Genomic DNA, 22,132 nt, shown 5'->3' with positions numbered 1-22,132 from the left:
TACAACAACTTACCCACGTTGCCAAAGCCACCCTATACCTTGCCGGAGTATAGAATGCAGTTGAACTGATAGATCCACTAAAAAGCCTTCTTGAGGCAGGTAAGAAGTCGCCCGTCTTGCGATCTTAATTCTTCTCCAAATTTATTCTCACTCTAAAGAATTGACCTTAATACCTAAGCATAATTTAATAATCACACGATACAATCTTGTACGTAAATGAAGAATAGTTCGCGTCTTAACTTAGAAATTTATGGGTGTAACAGGGACCCACAACGAATTGTATACAGAAAGAAAAAGAGTCACTCCCTTATTTGTGTACTCATTTATACAAATTTGATTTTATCTCTCCTCTCTCCATCCTCTAATTCTCTCCTAAAATCACTTATACACATTGATTTTTGAATTTCGAAATCTACTTTCTCCCTCATAATTGTGACATCTCATTTTATGTCTCTTCTCTCCATTCTCTAATTCTATCCTAAAATCACTCATACACATTGATTTTGAATTTCGAAATCTACTTTCTTTTTCATAATTGTGGCATCACAATTCAAGGTAATCGTCTAAAACGTGTTTCAACTCTTTTTTTTAAAATTTTTCGTTTGTATATGATTTATGCTTGTCTTTTTTTTTTCTCAAAAATCTTTCCCTAGACTTCAAATTTCAGATTTTTCTGAAAAAATGGATGAAGGAACTTGGATTACTAGAGGTATATCATTACGTGTCAAATTTGTTGATGATCCATTATGATTTTCGTTGGGTCCAACTCAAGCATTCTAAGATATTGAAATATATGTTGTTAAATCTTGAGTGAATGAAGAAATTAGATCCATTGAAGAGTTTGAATTCAAGCACCGAAATGACTCAATTATGATGCAATAAATTTTGAAAAAATTTCAAGCAAAACATAGAAGCAGAAATAATATATATATATATATATATACAAATCAACACATTTGTATATTAACAGAGTTATACATATACAATACCTTTATAATCAAGACATTTATAAAGTTTTTGATATATACTCAATTTTACTATAACTTAACCTAAACTTCTTGGTCACTATAATTTTTCTCTACAATTCAAGTTTTTGATTGATACTATTGTTTGTTTTGTCAATTAGAATAATATCGTTGACAAATAGTATTTAAAATATACTCCCTCTATTCCTAATTACTTGTCCACTTTGAATTGACACACCTATTAAGAAAACAATTATTGACATAGTGAGTTTACCATTTTATCCCTATTAATTATGAAGTTAATGAATTAAAAAACTTAAGATTTTCAAGAAATGCTACATTTCTCAAAATAATTAATTGAGGATATAATAGGTTAAAAAAATTGTCATTTCTTGATTTGTCCAAATAGACAAGTAATTAGGGACAACTAAAAAGAAAAATAGATAACTAATTAGGGACAGAGGGAGTATTATAATGCTATTGGAAACGGTTTTTCTATAGTACACTTCACATTTTAATAAATTCTTGTGAAGCTACACAATTACTTTTATTGTTATTTGTAATATTTTATATTAAATTATCGTAACATAAATATTTTTCTCTAACAGACAATTGCCTCAAAGATTTTATCGAAAAATCTTGACGTAACTGATAAAATCATTGTCATGTAGTTAATATCACGAGTTAAAACTATGAAAATAATTTTTTAACTTATTATAATAGATACTTATGATCAGACCCTTTTCGAACTCGAGCATCACAGCTTTTAGTGCAGCTTTGAATGATTATAATAGATACTTATGGTTCAACCCATATCAAACTCGAGCATCATCAGCTTTAATGCACCAAGCTGCCTATATTTATCATCGCAGATCGATCCCAGATCCAAAAAAAATTTCCCGAGATGATGAAACCCAGAAACTCAATCGCAAAATCAATATTCCAAAAATTCAAGAATGTCAGTAATCCCAGAAAACCCCCATTTTCATCATCATCAATTTTGGAATCAATTCCAAGAGAGAAAGTTGATTGTTTGGTGATTGGAGCAGGTATAGTGGGCATTGCAGTAGCTAAAGAGCTTAGTGTAAATCATGGTAGACAAGTTTTGGTTTTGGATTCTGCCCCAATTTTTGGAACTGGTACAAGTTCTCGTAATAGTGAAGTTATTCATGCTGGCATCTATTACCCTACTAATTCTCTCAAGGTTCTTTCTTGTTTTCATTTTTTTCTAAGTTCTTCTGTGAATCTTGTTGTTTTTTAGGGCATACCCATGTGAGGATTTAGTTAAAAATCAAATCTTGGGGTAGCTTATTGGTTGAGTTTTCCCTTTTTAGCTGATAAAGATTTGTGATTAAGTGTTACTGGAAGTCTGGATTTTGTTTTTAGGCATGATATGTAAACAGACACTTAAACTTGAGCTCAGCTAGCTAATAATCACTCTAGACAGCTCAACTTGTCTCCATTGTGTCAGTTGAACACTAGAACTTATAAAATGATCATCTCGATACCTCTGGAAGTTATGTGTCATGTTAGCATCGGGTGAGTTGAAGTGTTTAGTTACCTCAGCTTGTCTCCATTGTGCCAGTAAGGTTTCAACTTACAAAATGATCATCTAGATACCTCCATAATTTATGTGCCACGTTAGCATTGGGTGTCCATGAGACATAGTGAGTACGAGTTGAAGTGTTTAGTTACCTCAGCTTGTCTCCATTTGCAAGTTGAACATTCCAACTTACACAATGATCATCTAGATACCTCCATGATTTATGTCACGTTAGCATCGGTAATCTTGTTTTAGAACTCAGAACATTTCCAATTAAGCATGAACTGAAAGTTTCAATCTGGTTCTGCTAATTGCTCGGGTTTCTTGTCGGTGTCTGTGGTCTTGCTTCTATAGTTACCGAGTAAGCATGAACAGGAAGTTTGAATTTTGATACAGTTAATAAATCAAGTGAATATTCCCTGCTATTTGGAAGATGAGAAAATAGTGGTGTCTTGAAAGTTGAGTGTCTAACTGACTACAATTGAATGCAACATGGAGAAACTAGTTATCATAGCTTGATTAGAGTACATTTACCTGATGTTTGAATTTCAAGTTGAGTTCAAGCACAATCTAGTAGCTGATTATCACGACTACAATTCCAGTGTTAAACTCTGAGTTCACCTTGGATTCAATTTTTAAAACCTTGATTTACAATACTATGCATATCAGCTGCATATGCTCTAGCGATACTAAAAATGTACAATACTATGCAAATTAGCTATAGCTATTCTTATCTTTTCTCACTTCAATGCAAACTCTTATTTACACGTATGGATCTCTTTTCTAGAAATTATATAGGAGTAAGTGTCATTACTGGGATGTGGAATGTAATAGTTGTGAAGGTTCAAAAACTATCATAAGTAGTTCTACTGCAAGGAAATCCCACATGCCACACATGAGCTTTAACTTTCAAATTTAATCACAGGCATCTTTCTGTGTCAGAGGGAAAGAATTGCTCTACAAGTATTGCAAAGACCATGAAATTCCACACAAGCAGATAGGCAAGCTAATAGTTGCTACTGGATTATCAGAGGTTCCAAGGTTGAGCACTCTCATGACTCGAGGAATTCAAAATGGGGTTGAGGGTCTGAGAATGATGGAGGGGTATGAAGCTACTACACTGGAGCCCGAATTGCAATGTGTTAAAGCTTTATGGTCGCCTTCCTCGGGAATAGTGGATAGTCATTCCTTGATGCTATCATTGGTGGTAATGCTTCTCATCATTCAGTCTCCAAATATATTATGTCATGTTGACTGCTTGCTAATCAACATCCAAAGAGCTTATTCTTTAGAACTTCGTGGAAAAAATTCTCTCTACTTAGAAGATCTCAATTTATCATTATTTGTTTACCTTTTTAGAATCATTGATGTAATATTGACAGGACTATGACCATACCATGGGTTTAGGGCGAAGCTGAAAGTCATGGGACGACTTTCTCTTACAATACTGCTGTTATTGGTGGTCATATTGAAGGAAATCAAATTCAAATTCATGTTTCTGGGAGCAATGCCATTGCAAACTGGAATGGGAGATCTGAATTGGACTCTGAACTAATTCTTATTCCAAAGCTTGTAGTGAATTCTGCAGGCTTAAGCGCTCCAGCCATTGCAAAACGAATGAAAGGTCTACCTGACGGTATTATACCTGCTTCTCATTATGCTCGTGGTTGCTACTTCACACTTTCAAACACTAAATCCCCTTTCAAGCATTTGATTTATCCTATACCTGAGGTTGGTGGCCTTGGAGTGCATGTTACCTTGGATTTGAATGGCCAAGTCAAATTTGGTCCTGATGTCGAATGGATTAAAGGAATTGATGATATTCCAAGCTTCCTCAACATGTAAGTTCTCATTCATAGTGTAATTTTTTGCATATTGAAGGTTGGAAAACATGTTCTCTTTTTGAGTACTTCGGCCTGCTACATTCTTTACACTTAAAATGGAAAATAGAATTGCAGAACTGTCAAAAAATTCCTTAATGCTGGAAATGGTTACTCTTCTTGCATTACGAAACTAAGAGGAGCAAAAGAATTCTATTCTCCGACATGATTTGCTTATGATATTTTAGGTTTGATTACTCTGTGCGTGAAGACCGTGCAAATCAATTCTACCCAGCAATAAGAAAATACTACCCTAGTCTGAAGGATGGATCTTTGGAGCCAGGTTATGCAGGCATCAGACCAAAACTTTCTGGTCCAGAAGAAGGTCCTACCGATTTTGTAGTTCAGGTAATATCAAACTTATTCCGAGTTTCTAATCACATGCAATTCTTTAAGTTTGCCAAAATTAAGCACAGCTGATCCAACAGACAGAAAATTAACTAATCCCTACAAGGTTAACGATTAGTACTCTGATCGGGTCTTACACCTGAAGTTATCAGACAAGAATGGTCGGAATTACCTGAAGCAGAGACATTTTTGGTTACCTTTCCCTTCCATCTGCTAAATCTGATGGTCTCTAAAACACATGTTTTGCAGGGAGAGGACATTCATGGTATATCTGGTTTAGTAAACCTGTTTGGGATTGAATCACCAGGCCTGACTTCCAGTATGGCTATTGCAGAACATGTTGCTGCTAAACTACTGAAATGATATGAGATTTCTTCTGCTCGCGCTGAAGTGATATTTTTATGTTGCAGTAGTTTCCGTCAGCTGTTAAGTTAAAGAACTCTATAGACATAAAAATGTATTATCATTGAAATTTCACCATCTAACAAGGGATATATTGTAATTGTGAGTTGCGAGTGACTGGTGACTTTAAGCAGTAAGAAGAGAGTTGTGGGCATTGAATTCCGTTTGTACCCAAAACAAGAAACTTAAATAGTCACTGTTTCACTGTTTAAATGTTTTCCATTCTAACAATTGATTGTCAGTACACAACACATCCAGAGCCTCTTAAGCATCAGCTGGAATTGCAAATAATCTTTAACATTCTATAGAAATTTTTAACATGTTCAACAATATGGTTCATGATAAAAACAGCCATCCACTTCTGATTCCTCGAAGGGAATGATGCATGAGTTCTATTCTAAGATTTCACCCCGACAAAAGCAACTCGAAATATTGTTGAGCTTCACAATACATGATGAATCCGATTAGGCAGCTGTTCTACCAACTTTCACCTGAGTTCTTGATATGACCATCCAAAATACTTAACCTTGTATTATAACATAGAAACTCTCATCGTTTACGTTCTTGTCTCCACTTATAGACAGGTTTGGTTGTTGGGTTAACAAGCTCTTCTTCACGAAGTTTGCGTTTCCTTCCAGATTTCTGGTAAACATAAAAGGAATTATTCTAAGATCACCGTTTACAATCTTTGAATACAGAAAAGATATAACCTTAAATTTACCTGTAATTCTTTCTGCATTGCCATATCCATGTATACTTTCTCTAAATCTCTCACTCTGCTCTTTCTTGCTTCCAACTCTCTATAAGATGTAGCTGTCTTCCTGCGCAGGAGATTCCAATGATGAAAAAGTTGACAAACTTTGCTTTGAAACCAAACGAAAATTAGTATACATATATATGAAAGTGCACATGTATCCACAGTGGATACTGTTTCTTTTAATTGCATTCCTTCCTTCCTTTCAGCAGTTACGAAGTGCTTGGTTGGGGTTGAAGTGAAGGAAAGGATCGGATAAGGAAGAAACTACGCTCAGCTTCAAGAAATAAATGCCTCCAATATTTAACAGAAAAATAAGGTATTGGAACATGATTCAATAAAATGTAGAAGACCAGTTTTTGTATAAAAGGACCAACGATTTCAAAATATTTATCAGCTGTGGATAAAAAGATAAGCAAGTTTGGAACACAATTGATGTATTCTTCATTTTCCTTTTTTATTATTGATAACTGAGAATCCACGAGAGTCGGACGCCTGTGAATGTTCTGAAACTCTGTGGATATGGGCTTTGCCCCTTTACCCTTATCCACTTAACATGTCGCACTCTCACCACTAGACAGAAGACCCATGGAACCATGTATCTCTAATCACAGACTAGATGATTAGTTTATCTCTTATAAAGAACTAAGATCCAGTGTCAAAATCATCATAATAATGATAATGTTGTCATATCTCGTGAGGGATATGCTTGACAGATTTTAAATAGATTGCCAAACGGTTAGATCAAATTCAAGTTCAAAACATGATATAATTTGTTGTACAACATAAATAAGAAAAGGCTGCAATTACCTTCTAATACTGCTAGGCAAGTTCCCAGAAGCAGCCAGATTACTACGTTCTGAAGCTTTAGACGCTAGCTCTTCTGCTTCTTCCCTGACAAAACATAGAAAGCAAGAAATTTGAATATGGCACTGCAACACAGAAATATCTTGACAAAAAACAGAAAATTCTAAGTGATATTTGGGTGGCACTGCAACACAAGGAATTTCATTTGCTTGCTGTCCAAAATGATTATAATAGACTTAAATAAAGCTCTTAGGAATCCTTATATATAATCATGTCATCCTCTTCTCAAACATGTGGGATACAGAGGAGAGAGAATCAAAAGAATGATAAAAGAAAATGGCATTGCATGATTGTTTGAGGCCTAAATAAACAAAGCTAAAAACAGGAAAAAAGGAAAAGATACTGAGAAAGACAAGTCCCGAGAGGCTGAAATCCCACATCAGAATTCAAGCTTGCACTGAGATACTTGCACAGTTTCAATGATTCAGTATTTTATTTTTTATTTCTTTCCAAAGAGCCCAACATCAGTTAATTTCAACAATTCAGTCTCCTGAAAGATCAGTCCTGAGTGGCACTAAATTTAATCAGGAAGACCTGCTTGGCTATTTTATTAGGACCAATGGAACTAGAGTTGGGTAATATTTGGAGATAATTTGTGAACAAAATTTGGGTATCCATTAGAGATAATGATATACCATAAAGGAGGGAATCGTTGGTCCTTCTGGTTCAGTCATATGGTAAAAGTCAACCGAGATCAAGTGATGAGGTTTCAGCTCATGAAGAAAGCTAAATATTGGATGCAATATGTCAGGCCAATGAATTACCATCAAGTAGAGGGCTTCAAATGAGGCTTTAGTTGTATGGTAATAGTGAACTATTTTCTGAAGTTGAATGATATATCAACCCATGAAGATAATTAAAAATTGAACGAGAATTGTCAGGTAAATTACATTCAAATAGATGTTTCCAAACGTGACTATAATTTGACAGTGTACACACATAAACACAAGAAAGTTATTTCAATCATGTATGCTGAATGTGTAACAATGGATAAAGAATTAAAGAGGTATTTCTAACCTGTCTTCAGCATAATAGACACGTTTGTTTGATGGCTGATTATCAAGCGAGTGCAGCATGGCGGTTAACTTCTCAATTTTCTGCATACAATAAGAGTTATTTGTTGATGACCAATACAATAAGAGTTATTGACAAGAAGGAAGCTGAAGAAACTTCTCAATTCAAGGGATCAACAAAGAGAGAGAAAGAAAAGAAGGTAATTACAACGTGAACCACAATAAGCAACAGTAAACCTTTTTCTCACTCTGAACTTTCTGTAAAATATAGCCTATATCCTGAGTCTTCATTAACATGAGTTCCTCTGGAGTGTATTTATTTGCTTGGCTCCTGGAAACAAGGAACAGTGTCCAACAAGTCAGGTCAATCACGACTGAGGAAGAAATCAGCTTAACCAAAAGATAGAATATTCGTATCTTACTCCAATTTGTGCACTCCATCAACAGTTTTTGTTTTAACCATCTTGAAGTAGAACTCATCTGGATTTCGAAATGCTGCTTTTTCCTTGAGTTTCTGTGAGGCAAATAACAAATATCACTCACATATCCAATCATACAAAATGTAAATGATCATTCAAGGCAAAGATAAAGATCCCACCAAATAAAAAACCAAAAGCATATGTAGGAATCCCTTCAAAAGACTACTAACAAAACACAATCAAGGGTTTTGATCTTTTTTTAAGAACAAGAAATCAGCCAACTGCAGCCTTCAAAACTGGGGACGATGGACCCACCCCTCAACCCTACTCAACTTAATTCTTGAACATGTGACCAAAGAACAAGTTCCTCAACCTTTGCCAATTGAGCTAATCCGGGGACACAAGGGTTTTATTTTTTAATACAAATGAGCTGTAAAAGCCCCATTGTGGGAAGCTGACCTTCTTTCCTTCTTCCAATCTTTCATTCTTTTACTCAGTGGAAAAAAATTTGGGCCTTGCAGCAAATATCACACAGCGCTAAACTTATTCATGTCTCAACCACATATCAAGATTTAGCAGCAACAACAACATACCCAGCATAATCCCGCTTGTATGGTCTGGGAAGGTAGGATGTACACCGGACTTTACCCCCTACTTTTGTGGGGTAGATAGGCTTTTTTCCGATAAGACAGTTGGCTCAAAAGAGGTGTAATAGAAACAGGATAGACAAGATAATAACGACAACATATAGAATTTCTCAAAAAAAATAATAATGAAGAATCGGATACTATGCGAATACTAGTTAAGAATACTAAAAAAAGAGAAAAGATGAGACTAGCTCCGTGCCTCTTCCTCATAAAAGTACTCAAACACACGGACTGCCTACTACCATGCTACCCTATTCTCCACCTCCAAACCTTCTTATCTAAGGTCATGTTCTCTTCTGTAAGCTGAAAATTTAACGTATCAAGCTATAGAATACTTTGAATTCAACAAATTCCATATCTAAATCTTCATATCTAAGCTCATGTCAGCTAACATATTGAGCTATAGAACACTCTGAATTCAAATAATTCCGCATCTACGTTTTCTTCTAACTTGTAAACCTTTCAATTCCTCGTAGAACAACAAAACAAAACAAAAAAAGCTAAATTTTACCTGTAAAGCCTGCTCCTTTTTGTGGAATGCTGTCGCCCGTACCACATAATCTTTGTGTTTCTCAAGCAACCCGAATTTTTTCCTTGCTTGTCTGATAAAAAAAATTACAACAAGATTAAACCAAATCAACTCAAAAACACAAACAATCAGTATAATATGTGAAATAAATTACAGAATCACTTACGGTTGAGCTCGCTCCTTATGAGCTCGTCTAGGAATTGCATTCTTGAACGACGACATTTTACAATTGATTAATTCACTGAACAACAACGAAAATTCTTCAAAAAATTTCACCTTTCTTCACAGACAGCAAAAAGCAAATCTACAGGAAGAAGAAGAAGAAGAAGATTAAGGGTTTGGTACAATTGCAGGGGTTTTAGGATTTGGGCTTTTTATTTGACCCGTTACTAAGATGAAGATGGGCTTTAGAATTTGAGATGGGCTAAATGAGGTTTGGGCCGAAGTACTTTGCTTAAGTTGATTTTTTTTTTTTTTTTAACCTTTAATATATAACCAAATCAACTCAAAGAATATTCTTTGATGATTTTATAAGAACCATTTGCACAAATAGCTCATTTTGGGGATGGCATTTAATTTTGTCCTTCGGCATTTTCAGTAAAAAAAAAGTGGTTGAAAATACTCTTGACATCGAGATAACAATCAATTTTTGTTTTGGATAAGTTCATATTTTTGTAGCATAATGTAACACAAGTTATGCTGCTTAAATCCTACGGAACTTATGTCGATAGAGGCAAAAGTTCAATTTAGAACTCACAGACCACAATGTTTGTTGTAAAAGACATGATTTAGTTCATACATAGCTTATGTTGAGAGGTAAAACTTTAGTTTCAAAACTCTTAAGTTATGTCGTAAAAGACATAATTACTTAATTACTATTACTATAGAACTTATGCCGATTAAGACAATCGTTTTCTAAACTTATGTCTAGTGAAATTAGGTCATAGATAAGGGTGTTTTACTCCACGAGTTTTCATTAAATGAACAATATGACTAGCATTTCGATTTTTGGCTATGGGTTTATCAAAGCTCGGAATAGTACTCTCGATTCTCTAGTCCCTTCCTGCATTTGATTTTTATATTATTTTTCATCGATGTTTGAACTTATATTGATAACCGATTGAATTTGAACTCACAACGAAAAGTTATATTAAAAGGTAAAACACTTCCTAACAAAAACAATTTCATACTAAGAGGAACTCAAACTTGAGAACTCTGATTAATAAGTTATTAATACTTGTTGTTCCACCACCATCCTCGTCGGTTCATTCTCTATTTAATTTGAAGTGATAAGTTGAAGAAAAGTCCCAAAGGGCCACATCTTTTCAGTCTTTTTTTTTTGTCCAATAATGTATATATTGATATACCAACTTTCCAAGAAGTTTCATGGAAGATGAAACTTGAAATTTTGTATATTTTAATTGTATCAGAATCTACGATCTTATAGAGATGAGGGATAAAATTTATGTACATAGATGCGCTTACAAGACTCTTAAGATTTATATCTATGTTGGCTTAAATAAAATGTTCGTCTTGTGATAGTTATACCTACTTGTTCAATATTATAACGAATACTTTAGATTTGTTCTTTCTAAAAAGAATATCATGTTAATTAGTATTTTATAGAATTCTATATTATAAAAACTTCAATAGTTTGAACACATGTTTTACTAGTCACATAATTGATAATTCTTATCATTGCGCCAAAACTCTTATTAGTTGTTATTCAACCAAACTTTTCCATAAATCCATTATGGGAATATATATACATACTTGTTTACTACTATTTCAAGTGGATGTGATTATTTTTAATTGGAAGATCTCTTGCTAAATGCCAAGTTTCAGCCCACAAGAAGAAGAAGAAAATATAGTGGAAGAATTAATTGAAAAGAAAAGTAATTTGTTTTATAGTTGTTTATAGTTGAAAAGAAAAGAAAAAAGTTAATCTGAAATAGTTGCTTATAAAAATAAAATAATACAATATATACATGTTAGTGACCTAGCACGAAAAAACACTCTCTGAAAGTATGAAATGTTTAATTCTTTTGTCAAAAGCACGAAAAAAATACTCTCCAAGAGTATGAAATGACTAATTTTTTGGTCAAAATATTCATAGTAATATATATCTTTTTATATTTTCATATCGAAACAAGGAAAAAAACAATTTATTTCTCGACGAAAATTGAATTTTGCAAATTCTCTCCTTGACTGGAAGATCATTTAAAATTAACTATTACTTCACAGTAATAAAGAACCAATTTTTTATTTTTTATGATTTTCGCAATCAACTAAACATTCACATAAAATGAATGGAGTAATATATATATCCTTAGATCATGGAATTATTGATTGATATAATCAACGAAAATTCAGATAAAACTTCTTGCTCCCACTTGATTTCGCTCTACCTAACCTACATGAGGAATAGGTTGGGGAGATCTACCTAAATTATATGAAAAAATAAATACAAATGAAAAGCTATCGTTTTTGGTTGCCATTTGCATTGAGAAATTTCGAGGAAGTTTAAGAATAGAACACAAAATGGAAAATTTTCCACATTACTTTATTGTCGTTTTTAGAGAAAAAGGACATTGGTAGGTTAGATGTCAATTTGTAACTAAAATCAATTATTATTTATTGAATTGAATTTTCTATTGGCTGTATGAACAGAGAAAATAGTATTATGGCACACGACAATTTTTACAAGCGTTTTGGAAGTGCTAATTACGTGACTCAATAGTACTAAAGTTTAGATACTTTTTCCGTCTCAAAATAAGTCGTAAGTATTGTTTTAGTTTTTTTCACGTTCAATGAATAAAAATTAATAAATACAAAGTATTCATATTTATTAAGTTTTTCTTTTTAGATTCCTATTTGGTCTTCGATATTTATATTGAAGTTCGGCTAAATTTAAATTCGAATTGAGAAGTCATAACGCTTTCTAACAAAGGCGACTATCTCTCACATTGGTATAATTGAAAACAATTACTATGTCTCAATTTATGTAGCAAATTGTGAATCCAGAAATAGAAGTTTTTAAAAAATTAGATTTATATTTTCTTTTTAAATAATACGTAAAAGTGTTATAAATTACAATAATAATGACTTAAAATATTTTTAAAACATAAATAAACTTCGATTAAAAAAAACTTGATTGACTCTCAAATTTCAATTGTTTCACTTCAATTGAGACGAAAGAAATACTAATTATTATCTTCTAAAGCGGTAATCATTTTCTTTTTATGCTAAAACAACACCTATTTGGCTATTTCAAAACGAAAGAAATGCTTACTTATTAGTATATGATATATCTTTAATTGTATGATTGAAATTCTTTTAATTACTTCATAGTTTTACTTCTTTATTTATATTTTGAATCTTATGTATAAAATAAAAATACTGACTCAATAAAAAATAATGAAAATACTACACTGAAATTAATTAGAATCTGAGTCCATATATATTATGTCCCATTTTCATTTAACGGGGTCCATAAGTTTTTTATACACAATATTAGCATGATCATTCTTCTAATTAATCCAAATTATTGAATAACCACATCATTTAAAAAATAAAAGGACTTATTTTTTCAGGAATCACAAGCAAAGATTTTGATCAAACGATCATCTTTGCTGTTCCATCATAAGACTAAAGTCCTCAAAGCATACGAATCCATCTCCATTTTTATCCACACCTCTTATCATACGCCGGCACTCCTCTAACGTGCACCGTCCATCTCCTATCGTTCTAAACACGTTAAAAAGCTCCTCCGCCGTGATCTTCCCGTCGTGATTAGCGTCGAAAAACTCAAACGTATCTCTCATCTCGGAATCACACGACGGCGGTCCGAACGCCGAGCTTATAGCTCCGAATTCCTGTAAACTAATACATCCATCTCCGTTTACATCTACTTCATTAAGCAATTGTACTAGTTCCTCCTCGGTTGGAGGATCCGATCCAACTCGAGTCAAAATCGCCGAGATTTCCTCCTTATGTATCTTCCCGTCGCCGTCTACGTCGATCATTTGAAAGGCTTGTACGAGTTCGGAGTAAACTTCGGCAGGGATTTCAGACGGCCATTGAGTAGTAGTACTGGGCAGTACACTTGTCGGAGTGGTTACGGACCCGGAGGAGGAGGAAGAGGTGGTTACGGACCCGAATGAGGGGTTTTCGGATCTAGAAATGGATCGTTTTTTTTTGGATTTGAAGAGCTTTTTGGGGAGATTGGTGATGAGCTTCATGGTGATGGAATTTGGAGAGTAAAAAGGAAGAGAAGAGAGAATGATGATGAAGAAGGAGAGAGGAAGGAGAGGAGGTTAAATGGGAGAAGGAAGTAGCAAGCCATAGTGAGCTTCCAGGAAATTTCCTAGAGTGAATGATAAGAGAAAATAAGGCTCTATTTATTTGGTTCCTTTAGTTACCTGTCACTCGATGTCTGATACTCATATTAAAGCCTAATTAAATATGAGTTCGTGATGAAAAATTCTAGTGGTTAAATGAAGCGCTTGAGAATTTCGAGATTTTAAATTCAAAATTCAGTGGAGATAAAAAACACTAGGCGGTTCTTCAATTCTTCCTATCTGTTATAGCACAGAGTTATCTGATATATGTTAATGGTAGAAGGTGATAGATTTCGCATGACATTAGTTAAGATATGCGAAAGCTGGCCAGACGCCGCTATCATTAAAAAAAAGAAAGTTTTCTAAAGGAGGCAATTTTGTATGCAGTAAAGCTTCAATCAAAACCTCTGCTTAATTAAAGAATGAATAGGTGTTTACCAAACTCCACTATATATATTGTTGGTATGATTATTTTCTTTAGTCTATTCCAATTATGTTTTTTTTTTCATCTTTTTATCTTGGTATGCGTAGGAAAATTTTATATTAGGGATAAAAAGATTTTTTTTTAATAAAGGTAATTTTTATATCTAGTAAAAGCTTGAATTTGAGATGTCTAAATGAAGAAGTATTTGTCATATACCACCACAACATTTGCGGACATTTACTTTCGTTTATTTTAATTATATATATGTTGGTTTTTCTATTTTATTTTAGGAGAAAATTCAAAATTTATTTGTGTATTATCTATTTTCCATCAAAGAAACTCAATGTGAATTGGATGAGTACTCTAATTGTACATGGTTAGAAAAAAGTCTAAATTTAGCACTTGTATTTATTTTCCTTTTCAACATGGAGTTTTGGGGTTAGCTCATATTCGAGGGATTGTGACATTTTGTCTCGATCATTATAAATATAAAAGACATTATAATTTGATGTCATTTTCACTTTCATTTGACTTATCACTAGCAATTTGTTCGAAATTCAAAACTTATTTGATAATGATAGAAAAATCTTAACTTCATCCTCAATGCTTGATTATGGAGTATAGTATCTCTGTATTAGAATTTCATTCAAAGTTAAAAAGAGCAAACTCTAGTTTCATGTCTCTGATGTTGATGAGATCAGATAATTCGGTTATCTTTGAATATAAATTTAAAATTTAAACTCTGAGAATTAAAAAAAACTTTATGATATGAACTATTTTATCCTCTAGTACATTTATTTGATGCAAATATTCATAGTTAATGATCTTGACACACCATATAATTAAATCTTGTTATAACTTTTGATCAATCTAAATTGTGAATTACAGTAAAGAAACACAATATATAAAACCAAGATACCTAATATACTCTCGGTTCGAAAAAAGTGATATATGCAAGACTTTATCCTACATAAAAAATGGTCTTATCAAATACAAATTTCATAAACTTTTCTTCTAGCTAGATACAGTGCACCAACTTCTTAATCTCTACATTATAGTTATAATTAAGATAATCAACAAACCACAATCTTTTAATATCTAGATTAAGTGTTCACTAATCCCTTTTGAGTTTATTTACTAAATTTTTATTATTTAATTTTCGAAAAGAAGAGTGCATGTGAAAGATTAAATAAAAAAATAGTCCAAGTTCTGCTATCACATGCAACTTCATTTTTTTTAATCTTTTTTTGCTTTTGTTAATTTTTGGCCAACAGATATAATTGGCACACAGAGAAAAAGGCTTTAGCTCACTGTTAACAGCATGTCGAAATTTTGGAACTATATATTAGCGTGATATACAAAGTGTATCTTTTTCTAATAAAATAATTATGTGGTCCTAAATTGAACATGAAAATATAAATTCATTACAATTAAAAAAAGATATTTCTACCTTTTTCTAGCTTTCATAATATAATTTCATTTTTTAAAACAATAGTACAATGAACGGAGACACAAAGGGAGCTTTGAGCATTATCTCTTCGAACCGTGAAAATAATCATTAATATTTGGATTAACGTATATGATTTACATTATGTTTTTTGAGGTATAATTTTTTTCTAAATTCTGCATGAATGTGAGATACTTTGTGCACTAGTATTATTGGACCATTGCTACTTGCAATTAAGAAATTTACTTGAAATTGTATTTAATTTGTTCAGAAGTGAATGTTTTCTGGCAGCAAATAAGGATATTAGTTATGCGTTTTAATGTGGATAATTGGATTTTGCAGTTTTATTTTATCGAAAATTCCGTAACTAACTTTCATAATTAACTAATTTATTTAAATAGAAAACTGTGCTTTAACTAGATGTGTCAATTTTGACTCACAAATGTGTAACACACCCAAATTTAAGTGGATTGGAATAACTTAGGTTACTTATAGACTCAATTAATGAATCCGTCCATTTGTCGTCCCTAAGGAGAGCTCGGAGATCATCCCACCATATTCCTAGCTTGATGGTAAATTCTTTATCTAACGATTAAGGAATAATTACTACTAACTTCGATTCATATTATTTGTCTTTTAATAAAAATTCTGACTCGGCGACTATGATAGGAACAATTTTACATCATTATTGTAGCTTACAATAGTATTCTTTGTTAACATTCCAATCAAAAGTCCATGGATATCTAGAAGGCCAAATGCCCCACTAGAACCCATGTTGATTAATTAAGTACTACAATACTAAATATTATGTTTATAAGACATTTAATAAGAGAATTATACAATTTTTATGTGGAGATTCCTGTTTTGTGTGCTGAGGATGTTGGATTTTCCTCTCTTAATTATTAGACCACAATTTTTTGCCTTGCCTTTTGTTGGAATTCAACTTTCTTGAAATTGTTTGTTAATTACCTAGTCCATTTTGGATGCACAAAGTATTGAATTTTTTTTATTTTTTTTTACAATAAATTTATCTCTTTTATGACTTTGGGTAATCTAATTTGTTACTAACTCGAGAGTCATTATAAATCTATATTCAAAGATCGATTCAGAATTTTAAATCGATTACACATGGACCAGAATTTAAATCACATACCTAAAGAATTTCTAATATCTTTTCTTAAATGAGGAAATGAGTGAACATAACCCTTTATAATGTGAATAGAAGAAAGTAACTAATTTTAAAATATAATATTTCCCAATTTTTGGCATTTCTAGAACTCTAATATGTGCAATCATCTTTATACAACATAGTTACTATGATTTTGTTTAGTTACTTTACTTTATATATGTAACAAGTCCACCGATATTCTTCAATGTTACTTAGACTCTTCAAAATGTTATTATATCCGTATTGAATCTTCGAAAAATGCATTACTTTAAAATTCTTTTGGCCAGGATTTAAAGAGTAGTCACAAACCATTGAATGGCAGACAATAAACACATGCAATTACTTCCAACAACAGCACTAGCCAAACCACTTTTCCAATGAGAAAGTATATGCATAACATCACAATAAGTGGACTATATAGCTTCTCATAGCTTTAAATACATTGTCTAGTTCTAACATCCACAAGCATATATGTCAACATAATACCCTAAAAAGACAACCACAAATCCAACTACATTATTCCCAAAAAAAAAAAACATGTCAAAGTAGTTGTTAGAAAAAGCTTTATGAGTTAGACCATGTGGAAAGAACTAATACGTTATCAGGTTAAGTTGTCCTACAACAACAAATAACTCTTCATATGAGACTTGATATGATAACCTGATAAAATTAGAGTAATAACCGGTTATAACCAGTTAAACTGCACTGATAGTATAAGGATTCTTTACACAACATGTCATATCTTATATGATCTGATTTTTTGTTACTTCATCTAGTACTGCATTTTCTCCATCTTCTGATGCTGAACTTATATCCATATCCTTCTCAGGATTTTCGAGTTGCACGCATTCGGCCACTGGATCATGAAAGCAACTGTTGTTTTCTGAATCAAGACTCCTGTTTGATGGAGTTAAGTCTCCTCTCCTTACCACATTGAATACAATCCCATTGTTAGTCCTTTCAGTCTGTAGTAAATCACCTTCAGCGACGATAATTCTGATGTCTCTTTGATCAAATTCTGTATCTGATCTCCTAGCAGGTGTTGTCACTCGTGGACTCGGAGAAAGAGGCTCCCTGACTACAACATTGTTGAGGTCAATACTCAGTCCTCTGCTCGATCGTTGTGAAGGATGCATTTCCAAGTTTTGTACATAGTCAATAAACTTATCAGCTGATGTTGTCCTCATCAATGGACCACCTGATCTTGTCCAAGAATTATTATCCGCGTTTTCAGACTCACTGTCACTACCATGATGATCATGTGCAGCATTCTTGTTATTACAACGCCAGTTTCGACCAGCATTGTGATGATGAAGAGAGGAAGAAGCATCCGCGTGAAAGTCTTCTTCAAGGGAGCCTGTTGAGTTCTCTCTTGCAATGCAATTCCAAGAAGGAATACGTCTAGAAGCATTGAGTTTGACTGTGCTGCTTGACATGCCTTGTGAAGCAGCAGCTGCTCTCTCCGCGCTCCTTTTTAGTCTACGCATATGGTTGAGTATTGCTACACACTCATCAAGAGCAAGCTCAATTCCACAATTTGCCTTAATGGCTGATAGTTTCTCCCAAGTGCATCTCCTCCCTTGATTTGCTGCTTTTTGAACCTCCAAAGTAGAGGGATTCTGTATGATCTTCAAGTACTGGATCATAAACAAACATTTGGAGAAATGGTCAGTTATGAAGCCATACATGATGTTTATTAGTTCTCATTCAGTCGCGTATAACCACCCTTTGTCGGAAAATTATATAGAAAATGATACTCTGCATAAACAGGTCAAAAATTACTTCTTAGCGAAATTCCTGGCTTTGCCACTAGACTCTCATGGACATACCTGAGCAAGAGTGGCTGGCATTACAACGGTGACATCGCCTTCCCAATCTTGAGCAAATAGCTTGGCTAATCCCCTCAAGGGAAAACCAAGTTCCAGTACCTGATTGCATCTGTGCTTCACTTCCATCTCAGTAAGATGAGCAAGCTGCATAAACCAAATACTTATCGTTACATTTCTCCACGTAAATTCTCCGTCTTCTAAGTTCTAAAGACACAAACATAATCTCAGGAGTATGAAGAACAAACAAGTCGAAAGATTACAGAGAGTATCAAGAACCAAAATCATACCTTGGCAGCAAAGTTGCCTCCATAAGCTCTTACAAACTCTTTGATCCTGAGTAAAGGAGCAATATGTGGATTCGCCTGGCTCACGATAAAGTGGTTTACGTTGAATAGCTCTTTTAGCTGCATCATAGGTAGATCGATCTCCAAGCTACCATCCCTCCATCGACGAGCAGATGAACCAGAAGCTGCAGCCTGATCAGGTTCCAAATGAAATGGTGGATGATAAGGAACAAGATTACCACTTCTATCCTTTGCCATCAGTTCTTGAGCTTCAAACAGACCAGGAAACGCGCAAGAAGCAGTCACAGCACTCCATATAACAACATGAGGTGAAGTCAAGTAGTTCAAACATCTAGGAGGTTCATGTTTTCTAGGGGAGCAAACAGTAATCCCTAGAACTCGACCAGTCATATCGTAAGCTTCTTGGAAAGTAAGATTATTCGTGAGATGGCGTAACATCACCTGCAACTGCCTAATCTCATGTACAGCCCCTTGTCTCATGATCCTCCTGAAAACAGTTAGAATTCCACCCATCTGTTCAAACGGCTGCAACACATGCCAAAAATTCTCAAAAAAACTCTGCAGCTCAGGCCAAGACCGAGTTGCAACTACAGAACACATAATCGATCCAACACTCGAACCAGCAATTATCCTTGGCATAAGCTTGTGCTCAACCAATGTCTTAACCACACCAACATGAAAAGCTCCCAAAGACGCGCCCCCGCTTAAAAGCAATGCTGTCCTACCAAAAGCATGTCTTGTTTCATGCATAAAAGCAAGCTTCTCCTCCAACAAAATCTCATCTGAATCATAATCACATACCATTTTCAACTGAGTTGAAACCTCATCAATATACTCCTTAATAAGTTTAGGCACATGAAGCCTACCCTTATGAAGCTGTGGATTACACATATTACCCAGATTTCTCACAAGATCAGCTCTCATAAAGAACATAATATCTCTTAAAGATCCTTCATTACGACGATGTTGAAGTTCTTGAAGTTTATTTACAACTAACTCTTCATCATAAAACTCTGCTTCATTCATTTTAGGTGTCTCTTTCTCCAACATTTTCGCAGCATGAGCCCATTCCTCATAAGTTAATGCAGATTTCATCATATTCCTCCAAAATTTCCTCTTATAAACCATATCAGCCCTGATTTTTACATTCGTATATCGCCTCAACAAGAAGGCTAGAAGTGTTACTAATGCTAATATCCCCTGTGGATTACGCGGGTGAAACCATTTGATCAAAGGTGTCAAGTAGTATGACAGACAATTCTTGATCTTGTACAAGTAATATATCAAGAAATGAAAAATGTTGTGCCTCAACCGCGATATTGATTTGCAAAACAAAACTCGAAAGGCTATTGTTCGACCTACAATTGAAGAAGGTCCTATGGAAATGAACTCTACTTTAGCCTCATTACTTATATCCATAGCTTAGTGATTGTAAACAACTACTAAGATTAAGAAAATGAAGAAAACTATTCACAAGATTTAGGCAAAATCAGATGGAATCAAGAACTAAACACTAAAACATGTGCTAGTAGAGTTCAAACAGTGACTAAATATCTCAAAAAGAGATAAAAAGAGTGAGAATTTCACTTCAAGATTCAATTTTTATCATACCAACCAAATAAATGTCCAAAAGGGTCCTAGGAAACAACATGAAAAATTAAAAAAAAAAAAAAAAAAGTACCAAAAAATTTCAAACACTTCCCATGGTTACTGAGTTCACATTTCAATGTAAAAAGAAACTGAAAGATTGAGAATTTCACTTCAAGATTCAATTTTTATCATACCAACCAAATAAATGTCCAAAAGGGTCCTAGGAAACAACATGAAAAATTAAAAAAAAAAAAAAAAAAGTACCAAAAAATTTCAAACACTTCCCATGGTTACTGAGTTCACATTTCAATGTAAAAAGAAACTGAAAGATTGAGAATTTCACTTCAAGATTCAATTTTGATTATACTAACTAAATAAATGTTCAAAAGGGTCCTAGAAACAACAGAGAAAAATGACAAAAATAAAATAAAATAAATTGACAGTGCAATGGCATGTTGTATGGGTTTATTTTTAACAAATAATTGGGATTGGAAAGGGTAAGAAAGTCCATAACTTTGAGTTAGATAACGATATGGGACTATATGTGTCAGCTATTGGAAATATGGATAGACACACTATTATTGGAACTTGAAATCAATTTTTATACTACTAATACTATTCAACAATGAGTTCCAATTTGGTACACCAGTACTTATTTATCCTTAACCTACTAGTCTCGAGTTCAAGCTTCGTAAGTATGGGACAAAGTGAAATTTTCTATGCAAATTTAAATTTAATTGGGCTTTAATATCGAACACGGAATGAGAAACCAAAAAAACTATTCAACATTTTCCAAAGTTTGTTACATATTTAGCAAAAGGACAATATTATCATTTTTGTCTTTTTCTTCTTTTGGCCATGTCAATATGTTCTTGATTGTGACAAATTTCTTGGATATATATATACTAGAGATATATAGATGAGTATTAGTTTTCATTAATGTAACATCTTTTTCATTGGCTACTGTTTATTGCTTGCAAGCAATTCACATAGAAGAACAAGTGTATGAAAGATGTATAGATTGTTTGGGAGAAGTATAATTCATATGACAAATTCTTGAAAAAAGTGTCACCTTAATATTGATCCGAGAGAATAAGTTGTTGTTTCCTTATATAATTTTGGACGATTCCATTTCATAAACTAAGGATTTTAAGATAAATTATTTTTTACCTATCTAACCGTAATAGTTTAATTTGTCGCAATCCATTTTATTATATATATCCACATCATTTTATGGATTTGTTGGGACTTTAGCAGTCTAACCTTCGCTATCATACAACCACTATTTAATTAGACATTTGGCTCTCCTATGTATAGTGTACTAGATAATGTTGCCCGTGCTATGCACGGGCCCAATAATATAAATGGTATATTTTGGGGCTAATAACCGAGTTTTTGAATAAGTTTTTTTATCACAAACCTGTACTTTCTTTGACGCTATTTAAGGCATAATAAGACTACCCACATACAACTTTTTTGAAATATTTTATGTTGTCAATTATCATGATTTATAGTATTTTTACGCAATTTTTAAATATAAAAATAAAATAAAATAAGACAAATAAATTAAAATGGACCCAATATATGTTATTTTTGTTGTCTCAATTTATGTGACACAAATGAAATTTGGAGAGTCATCCAAATTTTCATATTTTTTTTAAA

The 22,132-nt window shown here is 33.3% G+C and overlaps 4 protein-coding genes across 5 annotated transcripts; 1 reads left to right on the top strand and 3 right to left on the bottom strand.

The window, feature by feature from the left end:
• The first annotated feature begins 1,716 nt into the window (after window positions 1-1,716).
• On the top strand, window positions 1,717-5,351 carry LOC102595556 (L-2-hydroxyglutarate dehydrogenase, mitochondrial). Of its 2 annotated transcripts, none has more exons than XM_006351196.2 (5): window positions 1,717-2,169; window positions 3,434-3,715; window positions 3,916-4,349; window positions 4,577-4,736; window positions 4,986-5,351. In XM_006351196.2, the coding sequence occupies exons 1-5, from the start codon at window positions 1,870-1,872 to the stop codon at window positions 5,097-5,099; spliced, it is 1,290 nt and encodes a 429-aa protein (XP_006351258.1). In that variant the 5' UTR covers window positions 1,717-1,869; the 3' UTR covers window positions 5,100-5,351. The 2 variants fall into 2 exon arrangements, with proteins under 2 accessions (XP_006351258.1, XP_006351259.1); XM_006351197.2 differs by having other exon boundaries at window positions 1,961-2,104.
• On the bottom strand, window positions 5,339-9,717 carry LOC102596114 (probable U3 small nucleolar RNA-associated protein 11). The gene is made up of 8 exons (XM_006351198.2): window positions 9,534-9,717; window positions 9,350-9,440; window positions 8,195-8,286; window positions 8,010-8,103; window positions 7,777-7,856; window positions 6,703-6,786; window positions 5,860-5,959; window positions 5,339-5,780 (listed from the first exon to the last, which is right to left on the bottom strand). The coding sequence occupies exons 1-8, from the start codon at window positions 9,587-9,589 to the stop codon at window positions 5,688-5,690; spliced, it is 690 nt and encodes a 229-aa protein (XP_006351260.1). The 5' UTR covers window positions 9,590-9,717; the 3' UTR covers window positions 5,339-5,687.
• A 3,065-nt stretch (window positions 9,718-12,782) lies between these two features.
• LOC102595230 (probable calcium-binding protein CML36) lies at window positions 12,783-13,745 on the bottom strand. The gene has a single exon (XM_006351195.2). The coding sequence runs from the start codon at window positions 13,606-13,608 to the stop codon at window positions 12,991-12,993; it is 618 nt and encodes a 205-aa protein (XP_006351257.1). The 5' UTR covers window positions 13,609-13,745; the 3' UTR covers window positions 12,783-12,990.
• Window positions 13,746-17,276: 3,531 nt separating this feature from the next.
• LOC102582532 (triacylglycerol lipase SDP1-like) lies at window positions 17,277-20,540 on the bottom strand. The gene is made up of 3 exons (XM_006351325.2): window positions 18,863-20,540; window positions 18,576-18,719; window positions 17,277-18,383 (listed from the first exon to the last, which is right to left on the bottom strand). Exons 1-3 carry the CDS (start codon window positions 20,297-20,299, stop codon window positions 17,490-17,492), a joined length of 2,475 nt encoding a protein of 824 aa, XP_006351387.1. The 5' UTR covers window positions 20,300-20,540; the 3' UTR covers window positions 17,277-17,489.
• Window positions 20,541-22,132: the final 1,592 nt, after the last annotated feature.

This window comes from Solanum tuberosum, unplaced genomic scaffold (genome assembly GCF_000226075.1).
Source record: "Solanum tuberosum cultivar DM 1-3 516 R44 unplaced genomic scaffold, SolTub_3.0 scf00129, whole genome shotgun sequence".
Lineage (NCBI taxonomy): Eukaryota > Viridiplantae > Streptophyta > Magnoliopsida > Solanales > Solanaceae > Solanum > Solanum tuberosum.
The sequence above is the reverse complement of the archived record's forward strand: the minus strand, read 5'-3'. Positions and strand labels throughout refer to the sequence as shown.

What these genes read in the sequence shown, in the direction of transcription:
- LOC102595556 (XM_006351196.2), top strand. Translation starts at nt 1,870, where the DNA reads ATGATGAAACCCAGAAACTCAATCGCAAAATCAATATTCCAAAAATTC. An exon ending in CCTTGATGCTATCATTGGTG is followed by an intron (nt 3,716 to 3,915) that starts GTAATGCTTCTC and finishes CCATGGGTTTAG; the next exon opens with GGCGAAGCTGAAAGTCATGG. An exon ending in ATTCCAAGCTTCCTCAACAT is followed by an intron (nt 4,350 to 4,576) that starts GTAAGTTCTCAT and finishes ATGATATTTTAG; the next exon opens with GTTTGATTACTCTGTGCGTG.
- LOC102596114 (XM_006351198.2), bottom strand. Translation starts at nt 9,589, where the DNA reads ATGTCGTCGTTCAAGAATGCAATTCCTAGACGAGCTCATAAGGAGCGA. An exon ending in AAAAGGAGCAGGCTTTACAG is followed by an intron (nt 8,287 to 9,349) that starts GTAAAATTTAGC and finishes TTTGCCTCACAG; the next exon opens with AAACTCAAGGAAAAAGCAGC. An exon ending in AAGTTCAGAGTGAGAAAAAG is followed by an intron (nt 7,857 to 8,009) that starts GTTTACTGTTGC and finishes TATTGTATGCAG; the next exon opens with AAAATTGAGAAGTTAACCGC.
- LOC102595230 (XM_006351195.2), bottom strand. Translation starts at nt 13,608, where the DNA reads ATGAAGCTCATCACCAATCTCCCCAAAAAGCTCTTCAAATCCAAAAAA.
- LOC102582532 (XM_006351325.2), bottom strand. Translation starts at nt 20,299, where the DNA reads ATGGATATAAGTAATGAGGCTAAAGTAGAGTTCATTTCCATAGGACCT. An exon ending in GAGGCAACTTTGCTGCCAAG is followed by an intron (nt 18,720 to 18,862) that starts GTATGATTTTGG and finishes TGGTTTATGCAG; the next exon opens with CTTGCTCATCTTACTGAGAT. An exon ending in TGCCAGCCACTCTTGCTCAG is followed by an intron (nt 18,384 to 18,575) that starts GTATGTCCATGA and finishes TTTATGATCCAG; the next exon opens with TACTTGAAGATCATACAGAA.